General features: G+C 48.8%; 1 protein-coding gene across 1 annotated transcript in view; it reads left to right on the top strand.

Moving 5' to 3' along the window:
* The first annotated feature begins 6,630 nt into the window (after positions 1 to 6,630).
* HK1 (hexokinase 1) overlaps positions 6,631 to 17,973 on the top strand; it is a 34,612-nt gene continuing 23,269 nt past the window's right edge. Inside the window, exons 1-3 of the mRNA XM_027693082.1 lie at positions 6,631 to 6,798; positions 13,395 to 13,557; positions 17,706 to 17,854. Coding sequence (XP_027548883.1) covers positions 6,736 to 6,798; positions 13,395 to 13,557; positions 17,706 to 17,854 — 375 coding nt within the window. The 5' untranslated portion in view covers positions 6,631 to 6,735. The remainder of the gene's footprint in view (positions 6,799 to 13,394; positions 13,558 to 17,705; positions 17,855 to 17,973) is intronic.

The following is a 17,973-nucleotide window of genomic DNA, read 5'->3' as shown; positions in this document are numbered from 1 at the left end:
GCTCGGAGGTGTTGTCTGCATCTTCCCCCAGCCTCTGTTGAGACAGCTTTGGACTTTGGCCAAAAAAAAAAAGGTATCACCAGATCATCACAGCTCAAAGTTGCTCCTAGATGATGCTTAGCTGCAAGTCTAGCATTTGTGACTGTCTTCCTGTACTGAGTTTTAATGTGAATATTTTGTTTTTTTCAAGGCTTTGTGGGTTCTTTTAATTGGAACAACAAACTGTAGCAGGACTCAGGTGTTTCACCACACAGCATTTGCTTGCTAAGCCCTCCTTCCCTGAGTGCAGCAGGAATCCCACGGCACTGCTGCATCTGGGAGCTATGCAAGGGACAGTGCTTTGCCAACATGTTCCCCATTCCCACCATTCTTCTAGGTCCCACTTGTGGTCCACAACCCATATGTCCCCTGTTTCCCCTCTCTTGGGGTGATGGCAACAGTGAGTCTGTGTCTGCTGTATCCCAGCCGCTGGATGGGTTTTTAAGAGAGCACCTGTCTGTGGGGAGTGTGGCTTTCAAAGGCATCTTGAGGCTGGGGAAGGAGATGTGAAAACCTACAATTCTGCCTCTTTTCTTGTTGACAGCCCCCTGTGATGACCATGTGACGTGGCAAGAGGTGCTCCTGCTATGGCCACGCAGGAGGAGCCAAATGCCGTGGATGTTCCTGGCTCCTGCTGCTCCCCGTTGTGCAAAGTAAGTACCTGCTTCTCACCCCTCCTGGGCTAAAGGGTGGAGGTCCTTCACTTACTGGGGAGAGCCCCATGTTGTGAGGGTATTAACCTGGCTTGGCAGGAGGGTCTCTTACGCTGAGTGTTGCTGGAAAAGGTGCACAAACCTAAAGCCTCTTCAATTAATGCTGGCACCCTGTGGGTTTGGGGCTTGTGATGTAAGCTGATTTGCACTAGCATCAAATGCTGGGTCAAGGAGAAAGGTGTATCCTGAGTGGATATCTCTGGATTGAGAGTTGTTGCCTTGTTTTGTGTTAGTGGAAAGCCAAAACAGAGGGGCAGGTCTCGTTCCCTGTGCTGGAAATCCTGGCTCTTCATTATGGATTTACTGCTCACAGAGCAAAGGTGCACTGTCGTTAAAGGGCACCGACTGGGACCCTGCCATCCAACCCTTCCTGGGATAGTGCACACCAGTGCACAGAAACCAGCTGGCTGCTGAGGTTCACTGGTCCTTGCAGGGCTGAAGGACTGCCTTTGGTTTTGTATGTCCTCTAATACAGTCAGTGTGTTAAGAGCTGAACTTTGACAAACGAGCTCAGTGGTCTGTGAGGAGCTGAAAGCAGATTTAGGAAAGCTGTCTCTATATAGTACAATAAATTAGGCTATATTTTCTTTTGTTTAAATCATTGTAACTGGCTCATCACTTAAGTGAATTGCTGGTTATGCAGACATTCTTTAACTGGTATTGAACTGCCTCTTCTGAAAATATCAGTAAAGTAAAATACTTTAAACTTATCCCTTCTGAAATTCGAAACCAGTTTGCACTCTATATTTTGCCCTTTTTTCTAATAATTTCTTTTAACATTGTTTACTAGAATTGGAGTTTTAGTAGGCGTCAGAAATGTTCATTTGTGCTCATTTCAGTTTGCTGAAGTTGAGATGTTTTATGAAATTAAATAAATGATTAATCTCCTGGTCAAGAAAGGCAACTCATTGACATTGGGTTCATCACCCAAAGACCAATGCCCTTCTATTGCCTTACAAACTCAGTTTGTTGATTTGCTTCTGTGTGCATGTAGATGTGTGTGTGTTTATGGTCTGCTTTATGGGTATATAAGCTGCAATAACGACTTAGTACTAATGCCCTACAAAAAGTGCTTGCTTGATGCAGCAGCTCTCACCTCAATGGAAAAAAATGTTTAACTAATGCAGGATCCCTCAGCTGAGTCAGAAAACTGGGATGGTTATTGCTTTCCTATGCAGAGATGTAAAATGAGTTGTAATTCTGGCACTGGAGAGAGGGAAGGTGCTGTGGTGAATACCTAGGACAGGAGGGGAAGTAAGGAGATGAGTTTGGATGGATTACACTTGTGTTTCACTTTCAGTGTGTAAGGGAAGAGCAAAGTGAGTGGGCTTGCATGCAAAGTGCCAGGGGATGTCAGCAGGCTGGATGTGTTAGAAAACTTCAGTGGGTTGGAAAGCAGCATAGAGTAGCTCTGCTGTGCAACACAGGAGCTAGATATTAAGTTTTGTGGTGGTGTGACTCCAGGGAGCAGTTTCCTCTTTTCCCCACCTATGTGCAGATTTGGGAAGTCCTTTGCAATGTAGCTCACGCAGCCCACAGCTTTTGGAAGTATCATTTAACTAAAGATGGAATAATGGGATTTGCCCCCAATGCAATGAACCTTGCAGTCACTAAGAGGTTTAAAAAGAAATTATCATCTAGGCCTTCCAAATAGTGGGGCTTTATTGTAAGCCATGGGTTTGGGGCTTGTGTTTATCTGCTTTCTGGTTTTCTTGGGTTTGTGGGGGTCGTGGTCTCTGCACCCCTCTGATGCTGAAGAACAGCAACCAGTTTAAAGGAATAAAAGCCAACACATCTGCCTGATGTATTGGCAGGTATGGGGGGTTGAGACACAGAGCATCTCCCTCTGCCCCAGGAGTCTCTGTTCCCATGTGAACCAGTAGACAACACTCCTCCTTTGCTGGATTTGCTTCCTCCTCCACTATGCTCTCACCATGGCCACAGTCTAGAATCTGGACGTGGCTGTTTGTGATCCTTAATTGCTTAGTACACAGCTTACAGAAATCCTGCCGTGTCTTTGGAGGGATTTAACTCTTGAAACCTGTAGCTCTGCAGTTTGGCCGTCAAATGCTCAGTGTGGTGAATGGTGCTAAAATCCTTCCAACCGGACTTCATTAAAAAGTAACTCACCCTCTCCCTGGAGCATCTCCAACAAAACAAGCCAAAACCATGCCAGAACCCATTGCTAGTCCTTGTGCCTTAAACATCTTTTGGAAACATCCTCTTGGTGTGCTGTACCAGGAGCATAAAACCCCCTTTCAGAGCGTGTGCCGCTCTGTCCGCACATGGAGTGGCCTTTCCTGTGGGTGGGGTGAGCTGCCCTCAAGGCATTCCTAGCTAATTTTGTTTCCTCATAGGGGAAACATGAGCTAAAGCATCCTGGCTGGCTGTGTGGTAGTGCCTGCTTGCTGTGCCCCCTGGCAAGGTGAAATTGTGTAACGTATTTAACCTTGTTTGGCCGAATTGCTCATCAAATGGATATCGCTGCTGCTTTTAGATTTTCTTTGTAGCTTCTGCACTAAGTTCAGCACAAATGAACAGTGATTTCTTTAGTGCAGGTGTGTGGTTTCCTGCCCTGGAAAGGGAGCTTCAAAGGCTACCTAAAAATTCCCTTGTTAATCAGAGATGCTGTCGCAAACTGGGAACTTACTATTTATTAGAGAGGGTGCTTTCTTTCACTTTGTTTTGAGAACTGTGAAAGAAAATGTAATGGGGGGGAAAAGGGGATCAATCATTTTCCAGACACTTAAAAAAAGCCAACAAACACAACTACAACCTAATTGTTTACTTATAAAAGTAGAAAGCATCTAACAGCTGCGTGCATCAAAACTATGTGATGGACATGACTTAAAAAAAATCCCCACATTGTATAGGAGTCTGATTGGAATGCAGACTTGTATAGAGAGTGAACACTTAATGAAGAAACAGGCAAAGGGGGAAAAAAACCCCAAAACACATCCAGGAGGGCTGATGCACAGAATTACTTGAGTCACTTGAAGCACTTGACTACAGTTAAATAGGGACAATAAGATTAAAGTGAATCAAAATAGCTGCAAGTCATCAGGTGTCACGTTCAGCCTCCAGTAATTTGTCTTAAAGGACAGTGGCTTTCAAAACAGCCTGCTGGATGCCTGGCAGAGTATAGGAGGTGCCAGTAATTAATTGGCTGCTGAATTGATCCCTTCCAGTGAAGCAGAAGGGAAAAACCAGGGCTCATACGAGACTCCCGCAGCCCGAGATAAAGAGCTGGTTGCTCCTGCCTGGCAGCCTGTGCACAGCTCCTCCCAGGCCCCCCAAAATAACACCTGGGTGCTCACTGCTGGCCTGGCAATGCAAAGAAGGCTTGCAAAGGGTTGGGGTGTCCACAGGGGTATTTAGTTGCCCTTCCATCTTGTTCATCCCAGTGCTGGTTACAGCATCAAAGCTGGTCATGCACTCTTATCTTTGCACGGAGTTTAAAAATACCACATGTTTAAGTATTGCAGCTGTTTCACCTTGAATGGACTGTTACATTTTCTCTAGTGGCTTTTTGGGTGGTCAGTTCGTTTTTCCTGAATGCCACACTGAGCAACTGAAGACAAACCCAATTGTTTGCAATACTTGTTTGGCCGTCCCCTAATTGCTTTTGACTTTCTTACATGAACCACCTCCTGCTCAAGTGTCTACCTGTGTGATTGTCCAAGTGTTTTAATTGTGTAAGCCTTCCTGCAGCAAGGTACCTGAAGGGAGTATTGTGTATTTTAGGTGGTGGTTAGGTGTCTGGGATGGAGCAGATAGATAGTAGGGTTTGTAAACCTTGTGTAGAGGCAGCTCCACTAACAAAGAACCTGTGTGAAGTGAGCAGTGTCAGGCAGTGTTCAGACCAAAAAGAACCAAGTCTGTCTCACCTAGTGAAGCAAAAGCTGGGGATGTGTAGGGTTACTTTCAGTGTGTTTATAGAAAGTGAACACTCGAGAGTGAGGAGAGCAATCTCAGATGAAAGACACGGTTTAGCAGATGACAGATGGATTGAAAACAGGAGCGAGCCTGGCTGGGAATTAAAAATAGTTTCTGACCAGCAGAAGGGGCGGAGCATGACTGAGCAGTGAATTACATCTGAGCAAGAGCTTGGTCAGCCTGTGTAAGGGATTGGGTGACGTTGGACACTGGGATGATTCAGCTCAGCCCCACGTTCCTGTGCTGCCTGTGAGCTCCTGCTGTGCCTGGTCGCAGGGCGATGCCGCTGTGCCTGCAGACAGGCAGCCTGCCTGTGCCAGGGAGCTTGGGAATGTTGCTCATTAGCTTGCCAAGCAAACAAGCAGGAGTAACACCGTGCAGAGCAGTGAAACGCTTGATGAAAATCTTTCTGAGCTTGGAGGCGGAGAAGGAAATCCTGCCCATCCTGCCTGCAGTGACTAGGGCAGTCTGAAGGAGGATGTGTCTGCCAAAGCAGCTCTTGATTTTGGCCAGTGAAACCATTTAATTAAAGTAGCACTGAAAAGGAAGCCGGAAACTCAAGAAGCAGGTTTTTAATCACTTAGACTGTGGTAGACAATCTCTATGCAAATCACGCCTCCAGCATCACCACCCTATGCATGGGTGTGTGTTCCTGTCCCTGTGGATGGACAGGGCAGGCAAGAGCCCCTTGGGCTCCTGACATGTGTCACTTGGCATCTGCACTTGGCCTCAGCTTTCAGAGGGGCGTTGTGTCGCTTCTCTTATCTGTATGTGGGCCCTAAGACCCTTCCTGGTGGTGGATGCCTCCTCGGGATGCTGAGAAACATGCTCCAGTGTGGCAAAAATGTGGGCGTCACACACAGGGAGGAGAGGCCCTCTCCATCAGTGTATTATCGTAGAATATCCTGAGCTGGAAGGGACCCACAAGGATCATCGAGTCTGACTTCTGTTCCTGCACAGGACACCTCAAGTATCAACACCATGTGCCCAAGAGCACCTTTGATATGGGGAATTTCTGATGGAATATGAATGTGGGGTCCTTGAAAGTACAACTGTCAGAGTGACTCTGGGGCCCCCCGTGGGTCTCCAGCAGCTTGGCCATCTGTCCAGGGCTGCAGGATCACACCCAGGCAGGGGATACTTGAGCTTAGTGGAGATTCCTGAAGTTTTCCTATTTTCTCAAAGATTTGACTCTTTGGTTTAGGGTATTTTCAGAGAATCACAGAGGGTCATTGAGTCCAACCTATGCCTAACACCACTGTATCAACCAAACCATGCACTAAGTGCCATGTCCAGTTTTTCCTTAAATGCCTCCAGGGACAGTGACTCCACCAGCTGCCTGGGCAGCCCATTAAACGTCTGATCACCCTTTCTGTGAAGAAATTCCTCCTGATGTCCAACCTGAACCTCCCCAGGCACAGCTTAAGGCCATGTCCTCTTGTCCTGTCGCTGATTACTGGGAGACTGACCCCACCTGGGCTACAATCTCCTGTCAGTGGTTGTAGAAAGCGATAAGGTCACTCCCGAGCCTCCTTTTCTCCAGTCTCAGCCCCCTCAGCTGCTCCTCATCAGATTTGTGTTCCAGCCTCTCCATGTCCTTCCTGAATTGAGGGGCCCAGAACTGCACACAGCACTCGAGGTGTGACCCCTCACCAGCGCTGAGTCCAGGGGGAGAGTGACTGCCCCGGTCCTGCCGGCCACACTATTTGCTGATACAGGCCAGGATGCCCTTGGCCACCAAGAAGGAGGGGGTTTTTATGTGTGTGTGCGTGTGGTTTTTTTAAGGCAGCCTTCAGCATGCTGCCTCCATGGCTGCTGCACAGACCCTGCGGGGTACGGCCGGGCATCGCCCTGCTGCTGCTCCTCCAGGCCGGGAACGCTGCCCCGCGCCCTCCGCCGGCACGTCCCGCCGGGCGGGGCCGGGGCGGCCCCGAGGAGCGGCAGGAGGAGGAGGAGGAAGGGGCGGCGCTCGGCTCGGCTCGGCTCGGCGCGGCCATCCCCGGGCCCCGCATCGCTGCGTGCGCGGAGCCGCCGTGCAGCCGGCAGGATGATCGCCGCCCAGCTCCTGGCCTACTACTTCACGGAGCTGAAGGAGGACCAGGTCAAAAAGGTTAGATGGACATCCCCCGCCCCAAGGCTGCCCCCGGCCCGCACTGCTTTTTTTTTTTTTCCATTTTTTTCTTTTTTTTTTCCACTTTCTAAAATTCCCCCCCTCCCCCGTTGGTTTTGTTGCTTTGTCCCCAGAGCCACCCAGCTGTGGGAGAAAGGGGGATAACCCCGGTTTTAAGGCCCCCCGCCCCGAGCATCCCCGCTGGAGATGGGAGTGGGGCGTGGGTGATGGATGCACAGCGGCGGCTCAGGCCGCAGGACTGAGCTCAGCAAGGCGAGGCAGGAGCTGGGGGGCTTTGGCACTGAGCGGAGGGTGGTGGCTCCTCGGGTTTTTGGTGGGCACCAGCATCCCTGAAGAGGGGATTTCCCCTTCTTCCCGAGGGTATCTGCGGGCGTCGTCACTCCAGCAGGCGAGGAGCAGGTAGTTTTTGAATTATGTGCCACTGCAGGTTCAGAATTTACAGGAAATGCTTGTCATTTGTGCTTAAAAAGGAGCGTTTCCATAGGCTTTTTTTCTTTTCCTTCAGCAACCTTCTCCTGGTTGCTCTTGTGTAGTTGGTGCAGCCCTGGAATTGAGCACTGCTAGAAGGAAAAGGGTGCGGAGCACAGGATAGATAAAAACACGGCAGTTAGGGCCCGGCTGAGCATATTGCAGAGCTGTAGGAAGCGGGGAGCCTGGGGCGAGGGATGTGGGGACACAAATTGGGAAAATAATTGCAAACATCCCCGAGCCGGGCTGACGTCAGGAAACAGAGGCTTCCCCTCTGCCACCTCCTCCGGCCGTGCTGCGTGACCCACCTGGGCGCGCTGCATGACCCACCTGGGCGCATGGCTGCAGGCATCCCTAAAATATTTTGGGGAAGCCCCAATGGCAACATGAGCAGCGCTGATTTGTACTGTTCCCGGGGCTTGTGAACCTCCCCAGCCAGGAGGAGGAGAGCATCTCCTCCCTTCGGGCCTCCAGCTGTGCCAGGGGATACCTCAGCTCCCGTGTGTGGGTGACCCATCCTGCCCCACTCCAGACGTGCTCACCCGTGCCCACTCCTCCCTCGGAGACAACCCGAGGCAGCGCCTCATATTTTCCGGGTCGCCTTCCGTGGTTTAGGTCTTTTGCTTTTCCACCCAGTGACTCTGGCGAGGGCTGGAGGCTGCTCAGCCTGCACCGTCCTGCACCTTCTGGCCCCACAGACGTGGCTCTCCCTATGCCCCAGGCCCATTATGTTCCTTTTCCCGTAGGATTTGTAAGTGCTGCTGCTGTGCCAGGCATGCGTGCCTGGGTAAGGCCTTCTCTGTCTCGCTGCGTGGGTTATATTTAGAAAGCCAAGATAAGCACAAGGGAGCACGGCAGCCCAGCAGTGGTAGAAGGGCTGTGGGGAAGGCATGGAGGGAGCACAGGGAAACTGTGGTGTTCTGGGGGTTATTTATTGCAGGCTGGTTTGGCACCATGGGGCTCCTATTGTCTGACAGCACGGGAAATGGTTTGGCCAGGGAGCTGTAAAGCATTCTAATGGATCTATCTGGTTTTGTCTGGAAAAGGAAATAAAATAATTAAGCCCAATTAAAAAAAAAAAAGAAAAGGCAGGCTGCTGGTTTTGGAGGATGTAAGACGTCTTTTCCTGTTTGTATGCTTTTGGAACAGATATTGAGCCCCTCACCTTTGACTGTTCTGTAGGGAGGGTGTCAGTGGCAGCCAGAGGCTCTGCTGCCCCACAGCTGCTGGGAGCTGGTGGGCTCCGCTCCCTGGTTCCCTGGGGGACAAAAGTGGTTTTGCTCCATCTCAGCGTGCTGCTTCCGAGGTCTGTGCTCCATCAGTGTGCCGCTTTTAGGGATACGTGCCTGCATGGCTTCATTTCAGGTCCCTCCCTCTCCTCTCTGCTTCCGGAAGGGCAACACTTTGCTGGTACGTGCCTGGGGCCGAGGGCTGCCACACAAGGCATTGTCCCTGCTCCCCACGCTGTACCCTGGGTGTCCTGGCCGTGGTGGCAGCTCCTCTGCCTCGCTGGTCCATTGCAGCCATCGGCTCGGCGTTTGGTGGCACAGGTTGCAGGTCACCTTCAGGATGCTGCTCTGGGTCATAGGAGGGGTGTGAACAGGTTAAAAGTACCAGCAAGCAAAGGTTGAGCATTCTTTTCCCCTTGTGACCCTGTTTTCTTCTTTTTTTTTTGAATTCCCATCCTTGCTTTTTTTTTGTGTGTTCCCATCCCTGTGTGGCTCTAATGCTCCGCGCTGCCTTTCCGTGGTGGGAGCCCTGCTGAGGGGCATGGATAGGGCTGGTGGTTCCAGGCCCTTGGGGTATCCTGGGTCTAAGAACTAGTGCTTCTGTGCTGGATTTTGCTGGATTTTTATGCACCCCTTTAAATTTGAGTGTAATTTTTTTCAAATTTGTAGTTCCTAGAGTATTTTCCAGGATGAATCGTGGCAAGCAGGAGGAATAGGCAGGGTGGCTGTGTAGTGTTGAAGGAGTGGGTTCATCGGATGCTGGCAGCCCTGTGGCCCCTGCAAGGGGGCATTTTGCAGTGAATCCACCTGTAATGGCCCTTGCATGTCACCTCTCTGTGCAGCAGCAAGCTGGCAATGTGGGATGCCCTGTACTGTATGAAGACATGTGTGAGTTTGCTCCAAGCAGCTTAAATTATCCAGTTGTTTTTGAAAACATCTGTTCCCTGGATGTTTGTGACACTGTGGGGACAGCAGCAGGAGCTCAGCACCCTTGCTGTGACAGGGCACTTTGCACAAGCTGAACCCAGGCCCTGATTTCTCTGAAGGACCAACTCCCATCCTCAGGGCCAAGGGTGTCATGGAGCATCCCTGGGAGCTGTGCCCCTGGCCAGTGTGCAGGAGAGCTTTGTAAAACTGCCTTGGAGTACCTTTTGTTTCCAACAGGTTTGTACCTGCAGTAGCCGAGCCCAGCAAAGGGAGCCTCTGGGTGTTGCCTGGTTTCTGCCTGTCAGGGGAACAATATGTTTTTGTTGTCTTACCTGAAGAGAGAAGAAAAAATCTTGCAATCCAAGAGTCACATTTAAACGTTGTTTAACCTTGAAAAAACTGTAATGGAATGGAGTGTAAAATGTAACAACTGGCATCAAGAAAGAGCCCTTATTGGTGACCTGCTCCTATAAAGGCTTTTTAGGAACCAATCAGATAAATCATAAGTAAGCATAAACAGTTTCAGAATGTCTTAACCTACTTGTTTTAACATGCCTTGGCTCCTGATGAATCTTATTCACGCTGAATGGATTAGCTGTGCAGAAAAATATTTACGTTGGTGAAGGGTTTTGGTGCAAAGGCTATGTCAGTAAAATAAGTGCTAATGATTTCTGAAATTGTTGTGGGAGTGCTCTCTTCTTGGATACCAGTGACTGTTGTCACTGTCCCTGGAATGAGGCATGCGTTTAAGGAATGCCCTGTTTCATTAAGTGCTGCCTGTTTCATTATGCACTTATAATTATTCAGAACTACTGAAATGCCTGGATTTTCAGAAACTTTTTTTCCCCAATTACAAAGAGTGTCTTTCCTATGTGATCAGAAAAAATTACGTGAACATGGTTCAGATTATGAAATCCTATTTTTAAAAAATTGCTCATAGATTCTGTCTAGCTGGTTGTATTTTTTTTTTTAAGCAAATGAGAAAAAAAAAGAAGTGATAGAGCTCTTGGAGGACTCCTATAGCACTCTGGAGGACTCCTGTATGGCACTTTGCCCTTCTTCGGGGGTTGTCTCTGAGGTGGCAGCTAAATAAAGGAGCGTTTTCTGCTCCTTGCCCACGCAGCTGCCTGCCTGAAATTGTTCCTGCCCTTTGCCATCCCCTGGGAAGGGCTGGCACCTGACTCCCATCCATGGGAGCCTCAGTGGGACTGTGGGTCTGTCTGGGTGCTGCCAGCGGCTCCCGTCTGTCCCTGCCAGCCTCTCTGCAGCTTCCCTGTGGATCAGGCTGAGATTTGCTCTCTGATCGGCTTTTATTGCAGACAGAGCTGGGAGTTATTAAATCTCCATCCCATAATCCAGCCTCCAGCTCCCCCTGCCCCAAGTTATTTATGGCTATTTGCTGGGAGTTCTCCCTCGGAGGGAAAACAGGAGCATGTACTGCCAGCGCAGGAGAGCAGTGCCTATTCCCTTGCCACCACACTGCTGGAATGACTAACCCTTTTCCTGCCTGGGAGAAAAAAAAAACCCTGCCTTTTTTTTTTTTGATTTTGGAAGCTGTAACACACAGGAGTGATTTTTTCCAAGCAGAGGCTCCGTGTCCCCTGCCTTCCTCCCTGTGGCCTTGGTGCTACTCGATGCTCCCGAGTGCAGGAGGGTCCAGCCCAACTGTACAAGGGCACTGACATGCCCACTGGGTTTCCACGGGAGCAAAAAGAGCCCTCCCTCCCGTTTTCCCTCGCTGCTGAGGGCAGCACAGGGGCAGAGGTGGGGAGAATGGGCTTGTCAGTCCTGACTGTGCAAACGCCAAAACCTGCGTTCACAACAGGACTTTCAGTGGGGGGTGGAATCCTTCCTCCCTGTTTCTGGGAGCAGGATTGCAGCAGTGGGGCTTTGTAGAGGGGGTGTATTAATTGCAAGGTGAGATCTGATTGTGTGAATGATGTGTTAGTGTAGCTTTCACTGGAAGATTTGGGGAATCACCCCTCTGAACGGCAGCGTGGGCTGCTGAAAGCTCAGCCTGAAAAAGAGTTGGTTCCCCCCTCCTTTAAAAAGAAATAGCCTCATCCTCTGACATCATGGCTTTACACACTCTGCTAAAAAAAAACATGTCAGGGTTTGCCACGGAGGAGAGACTTTCCTACTCAGCCTGACAGCAGCCTCTGCATCCATCCCCACAGCGTTTGGGGCTGCAGAAAGGGCAGGTCCCATCCAGGATTTTATTCTTGGAGTGAAATGACACTGGTGACTGGCTGCGGTTGTCACTGCGAAGGGGCTGTCAGCCTATCAGGGTGGCCCAGGACACAGCTGGGATGTGGGGATGCTGCCCTGGGGTCTTGCATTTGGCCTGTGTTGCAGAGAACCTGAGCTCAGCTCTTCTGCCATTCAGCTGTACGCCTGCACTGTCACGTCACCGCTTCGTGGGGAAAATGCACGGTCTCATTTCATCGTGGTGTTATCAATCATGGTATTGTTGCACTGTTACAGCCCCTTCTGCTCTTCCTCTGCAAGCAATGACATGGAAAACTTCATAGCTTGTGCAGCCTCTGGCCGTGTCCCCTGTGGCCCAGGGCTGTGGTTTGGGATCAGGCTGGGTAGCTGTGCCCAGCAGCACCATCCCTGCCTTCCTCCCTGGCTGTGTACATAACTGCTGGGTCACTGAGGGTGTCTGAGTCAGGGAGATACACTATCTTTGGTGCAGGCCTTGACTACACGTGGCAGGTGGACTTTCTACACGAGCCATTAAATCGGCGCTGGTTTTATGGTCAGTTTAGAGTTTAATTACATTTTGATTGCATTTCTTTTGTGAATGGCATTTTTCATCACTTCCTGTCTCAAAGGCCCTGGAATATGGAGCACTTGCATACGTATGTGTTGCAGGGGGTGTTTTACCGTGGCCTTGGTCTTGTAAGACATAGTGCCAGCTTGGAGGTGAGTTGCTCTCAAGGCTTCCAGAACACCCTTGGCACAGAGCTGGCATGGGGTTTAAAAGGAGGTGGCTTTTCCAGTTTTGCTGAGGACAGAAAGCATGGGCAGGGTTTTATTTTCTTGGTCCTGCTAAGCTGAAAGCAAAAGTGATCCTGAAGGTGTGGCTTCAGTCTGAGCCATCTGCAGAACCAAATTTCCAAGGCAAGTAAAGAAACAAGGTGAGAATAGACTGGCAGCTGAGATGAAAGGAGTGAGAGGTGTGTTTGGCAAGAACCCCCAAGGACAAGTTGTATTTTTTGGGCATCAAAGCATCTCTGTCTTCCTGATGGTGAAGGTGGTTGTAATATTATGGAAAGCAAAACTGTTGGAAAACTAGAACCACCTCCTTTTTCCAGGGAGGTAAAGAAAGTTCCTGTCATTGGAAGCCACAAGGGAGAAATCAACAACTTTTAATTTGATGGAGGAAGATGCCACCTGCCCACAGCCAAATTCTGCCTGTCCTGAGCCTCTGGCTGTGATAGCTTTGGTCTGCTGCACTGAAATAATTTCTCAGCCTGGGATGTAGCCCCGAAACTGGTGTGGCAAGTCCTTCCCAATGTAAGGCTTTAAATACAAAGCACCTCTGACATCCACATCACCCCAGCTGGGACAGGGTGCCAAAAGAGGGACTTTTAGCTCAGCTCATGGATAGTCAGGAGAGCTGAGAAGTGGAGCAAGGGCTGGAGGTAGTGAGAGGCTATGGGCAGACCATTTTGAGTGGAAAAGAGGAGGCAATGGTGTGGGACTGGATTGTGCCGTGGGAAGCAGTAGGATGGGGTGGGCTTCAGCTCATGTACAGCTTGCCGGTTTTCCATGATTTGGAGTCAGAAGACAAGGCATGAAGCGTGTGGCTGTGTTGTGAGCTTGGCCAGAGCCCTAAAGCAGAGCTGGGGCTATACACTCTCCTTGCAGTTAGGGAGAGGTGTAGCCCCACCTGGGTGCCTCAGGGCAGTCTTCCACTCCGTGGTGGTGTGTGTTTGTCCCCAGATTGATAAATACCTCTATGCCATGCGGCTCTCGGACGAAACGCTGCTGGATGTCATGGCTCGCTTCAGGAGGGAGATGAAGAACGGCCTCTCCAGGGATTTTAACCCCACGGCTGCAGTCAAGATGCTTCCCACGTTTGTCAGGTCCATTCCTGATGGTTCAGGTAAGAAGCTTAGTGTTTGTTTTCCATGTTAAACATGATGTGCTTCATGGAAACCTGTTAGAAATACACCAGTCACCACCAAGAACAAGGGGGATTTGCTTCCTGGCAAGCCCAGGCAGCATTTTGAAGGCAGCTCCCCCTCTGTGTGCAGGTCTGTTCCTGCAGATGCTGGAAGATTTAGTGATTAATTATTGTTGTTACTTATAAATTACTTGGTGTCTGTAAAAAATAAATACTATATATAGAGAACATAAATATATTTATAAACATTATATAATAGTGTTTATTATTTAGTAGTGACACTGGGTTTCCTTCTCACGTAGCGTGAGGAGGTTAACCAGTTTGGTACCTACCACAAATGATGTCCCTGCGTGCAGAAATCGCAAGGTTGCAAGAACTGCATAACAGAGTTATCTGTTTTGAGGCTTTCTTCTTTTTTTTTGAGTTATAATCAAGAATTTATTGGTGAAAGAACATGAGGCCTGGTGCTTTGTGTAACTTCCTGGTGCTGTCTGGCAGGTGGAAATCTTTGATAGTTCTGCTTTGCTGTTGCTTTCTGCCACCTTAAGCATTTTAGTTGAGAATTGAGTCTCTGTCTAAAAAAAAAAAGCAAAGGGAGAATGAATATGAATGCTGTGTTCCCCTTAATTCAGCATTGCTGGCTGTTATGTTGAAATACTGTGTTGAAATTCACAGTCTGTTGAGAAAGCCAAAAGCTGCCACATACAGCCGGGTCACGGGCAGGGGTTGCACTGAGGATTTGCAGGTGAGGTGAGGTGATTTGAGGGCTTTTGCATAGAATCCCAGCAATTTTACTGGCTCAGAAATCCCTGTGTTTTCCTCCATGTGTGTTTGAGTTTAGTTGAGCAGTGACCTGTCCCCCTACCCTGCTCCATCAACCATTGCAGGGCAACAGGTCTGAGCTGCTGGTGGCGAGTCACATAATTCTGTGAATTGTTCTGTGGTATGAACTGGGAAGACTTTGAGATACCATATGGCACAGGAAAAAGGTGATGTGCACCTGGCCAGGAGAGGTTTGGGAGATTGCTGAATGCTGCTGGGACTGAGGACAAGTGGGTAGCCCTGGCTGAGCATGGGCATGTGTGTATGCCAAGGCATTAATTTCAGATCATTGTATGACACACCTACTTAAAAAAGCAGCCTTGTGTGTTGTGTACAGGGTGCTCAGTTCTTGATCCTGTGCCCACTTGGCTCCTGCCAGCCTCTCCAGGATGGGCAGGCCATGGGCAGGGCTTTGCAGCAGGGATTAGAGCAAGGCAGGGCTTTGCCCAGGCAATTTCTGTAGAACACAATAGTGATCCGTACATGCGGGTGGCGAGGGTATCTTTGGATAGCTGTTAGTGAAGCAGGCACAACCATTCCCTTCTTTCCCTGACAGGGCATATTCCAAGCCCAGGTATGAGCAATATTTGCTGTGGGTGGGTGTGGTGTTTCTTTCCCTGACTCACCCCCTTGTGCCTGTCACGCCTGGCTCAGCCACCGCACGGGTGCAGCCAGGACAGACATGGAGCCCCCTGCCCTCTTCCTCCAGAAGGTTCTGGGAGGCCCTCACGGATGTGGCTGTGTTGCTGTGCCCAAAGATGGCAATTTGTGCCTTCAGCTGTCCCTCCGTGAAAGCCAGAGGCTGAAAGCCTGCCCTTTTCTCTGGCCTGTCTCTCATTACTGCCTTGTAAGCTCTTTCCTCTGAGTCCAATTATTATTATGGGAGCTGACTATTCAGAAAAATACTGTTGTTTAGTTTCAGATCTTTGCTTGTGTACTTTTCTAACAAGGAGTTTGTGAGCAATAATTCTGGAGACCCTGAAGGTGTTGGTGTTAGCAGGGGTTTTTTTGCTTCATTCAGACTTGGTTTTATTTACAAAAGCCACAAGGCTTTTTTGTGCAGAGTGCCCAGAATGGTACCTTAAGCTAATTCAAAATGCTTTCAGAGGCTCTTCCTAGATAAATTCATGGCAGGTTTGATTGCACCTTGGTGTTGCAAAGCACAGATTAAATGCTGCTACTTGGGTTTAATTCCTGAAATACACTAAAAGAAAACCGCTACTTTGCATAAAGAAAGCTTTACATCTAGTTCAGAGATCTTTTTGAGTGACAAGGATAATTCTTAATAAATTTTACCTTGCAATGAGCTTGATGGTGCTGGAAATCAAGCATGCTAACCCATTAATTTTTTTACAGGGGAGATATTTCTGAAGTGCAGTATTTGTTTGAGGTATGTACTGATGTGCGTTTAGGCTTGAAAAAGGGCCATCTGCTCCACTGTTGATTTTCCCATTAGTGGAGGTAGTGGCTTGCACTCAACAGATGATACCTAAATAAGCTTTATCTTATGAGTATTTGGCTTAATGAGACACTTGTGGTCAATGTTTGACTGGTGGACTTGCTGTGGTGAAGGGGTTATGAGTTGCTGAATTCGTTATGCCGAGCCCATTAAAGGGAACTGCATCTCCTTTTGGATGTGTTTGGGTATGTTCACGTTTTAAATGACATTTGTACTGGTAAAAAAAGTGATATTTAAAGCCACACTACTCAAGAACAGGTAGGGAAGCACTGCAAGACCTGTGTTTTGGCAAACTGAGTTTGCCCGTGTCTTAAGCAGCAAGAAGGAGAAGTTGCATTGCAGCACAGTAAAATTGGGAGGATTATTAGAAGTTGGGGGCTCCCACTGCCATTTTGCTACATTTTTCTGTATGGAGCTTATTGTTCTTTGTGGTTTCTCATGTGACAGTGTTTTGTTTCTGTATTGCAACCTTGGAAAACCATAAGGGCATTTGCAGTGCTTTTGCCTCTCTTGGTCTGTTTCTGTTAAAGATCCTGCCCTGAGGGATGCCTTGTCCAGCTCATCAGCTTTGCTGAGCGGGATGAGGCTCCCAGAGGTGCATGGAGCAACGAGGAGGAGGAACAGCTCACTAAGCCAGACTTTCAGGAGTTTTGATCTGAGATTAGACAGAGTAATCTCAGAGGCAGGTCTGGCTCTGGAAATCCTCGTGGAGTTTGTTCGAGGTAACACGTCCAAACAGCCTTCCCAGCTGCCAGAGGTCTTTCCACGTTGAATTTAGGTAGAAGTGGAAAAACAGCAGTGTTAGGAGTGCCCTTCCTAAAGTCACAGCTGACAAGGAAGTAGGATGAGAAAACTCTGTGTGCCTTTGGTGGATGCCGTGCACAGACAGGAATGCCTGCAGAGAGCCCTGGGGGTTCCCTGCAGCCTGGGCACACACTCCTGGGGGATAAGCTGTGCACTCTGCCTCCATAAATACTATCTTTTCCAGGACTTTAACGATCACTGTCTTTGCTCTCTCATTGATAAGGTGAGATAACATTGATAAGGTGAGATAACATTGATAAGGTGAGTTGGTTAGTCAGATATATTTGCCTTGCTCTGCTGGGGGTGCTGAAAGTGTCATTCCTCAGGTAGCCAGGCCTGAACTGCACCCTGAAGTCTGGGGAGGTTGGAGGGTAGTGGATTTGCCTTCAGACCTCTCCATCATAGAGGGAGATGGAGGTATTCTAAGTATTTCTCTGGCTCCTGGGGAGGTATTTAGGAGCTCTGTGCAAGGCATCACAACTTGTGAATAACTCCTACAGCAGTACAGGGCTGTTTTTTCAGGCTGTTGTTTCTCTGACTTGTGTTATCTGACTGCAGTTTGCAGTGAATCTCAGCTTTTCTGGGTGCAGAGTAAGTGGTCCTACTTTAATTACATCTGCATATAATTTGTTGATTTTAGAGTAAGCACAATCCAGCCACTATTCAGGGTTATTTGCCAAAATGACACAGGTTTACTTACAGCAAAAGGCTGCTCATCAGTTGTCTGGCATCCCTTCATTTTACTGTCTGTTTTCTACATCTTTTTTGCCTTTCTCCTGAGATCTTTGATCTGGCAGCTTCATCATGAGATCTGGATACACACTGTCCACTGTTAGTCCAATCTTTTTGGATAAACCCTCATTGCAGTTGCCTGTGGTGGCTGGTTTTGCCATTCCACCAACTTCATGTTAAATTGCATGGATGCCCTGTGGGTAGAACTTCCTTGCTGTAGGCACTGGACATTCGCTTCTGTGTTGCACTTAACTTCCCAGATTTGTGCTGCATACAGTTTTTAATCACCCGTGTCTTGTTTTCCACGTAGAGAAAGGAGATTTCATTGCACTGGACCTTGGTGGTTCTTATTTCCGAATTCTGCGGGTGAAGGTATCACATGAGAAGAAGCAGACGGTGCAGATGGAAAGTGAAATTTATAACACCCCTGAAGATATCATGCACGGCAGTGGGACACGGGTAAGCTCCTCTTCCCTTGGAGGTTTCTGGAAAGATTAGCTGCTTAGATTTTAGGAAAGCCCCACAGGAATGACCGTAGCATCTTAACAGTTGCACCTATAGCGTGCATGGACTCGACT

The sequence above is a fragment of the Neopelma chrysocephalum genome, unplaced genomic scaffold (assembly GCF_003984885.1).
Source record: "Neopelma chrysocephalum unplaced genomic scaffold, ASM398488v2 Primary Assembly neopelma1_89, whole genome shotgun sequence".
NCBI classification, from domain to species: domain Eukaryota; kingdom Metazoa; phylum Chordata; class Aves; order Passeriformes; family Pipridae; genus Neopelma; species Neopelma chrysocephalum.
The sequence above is the reverse complement of the archived record's forward strand: the minus strand, read 5'-3'. Positions and strand labels throughout refer to the sequence as shown.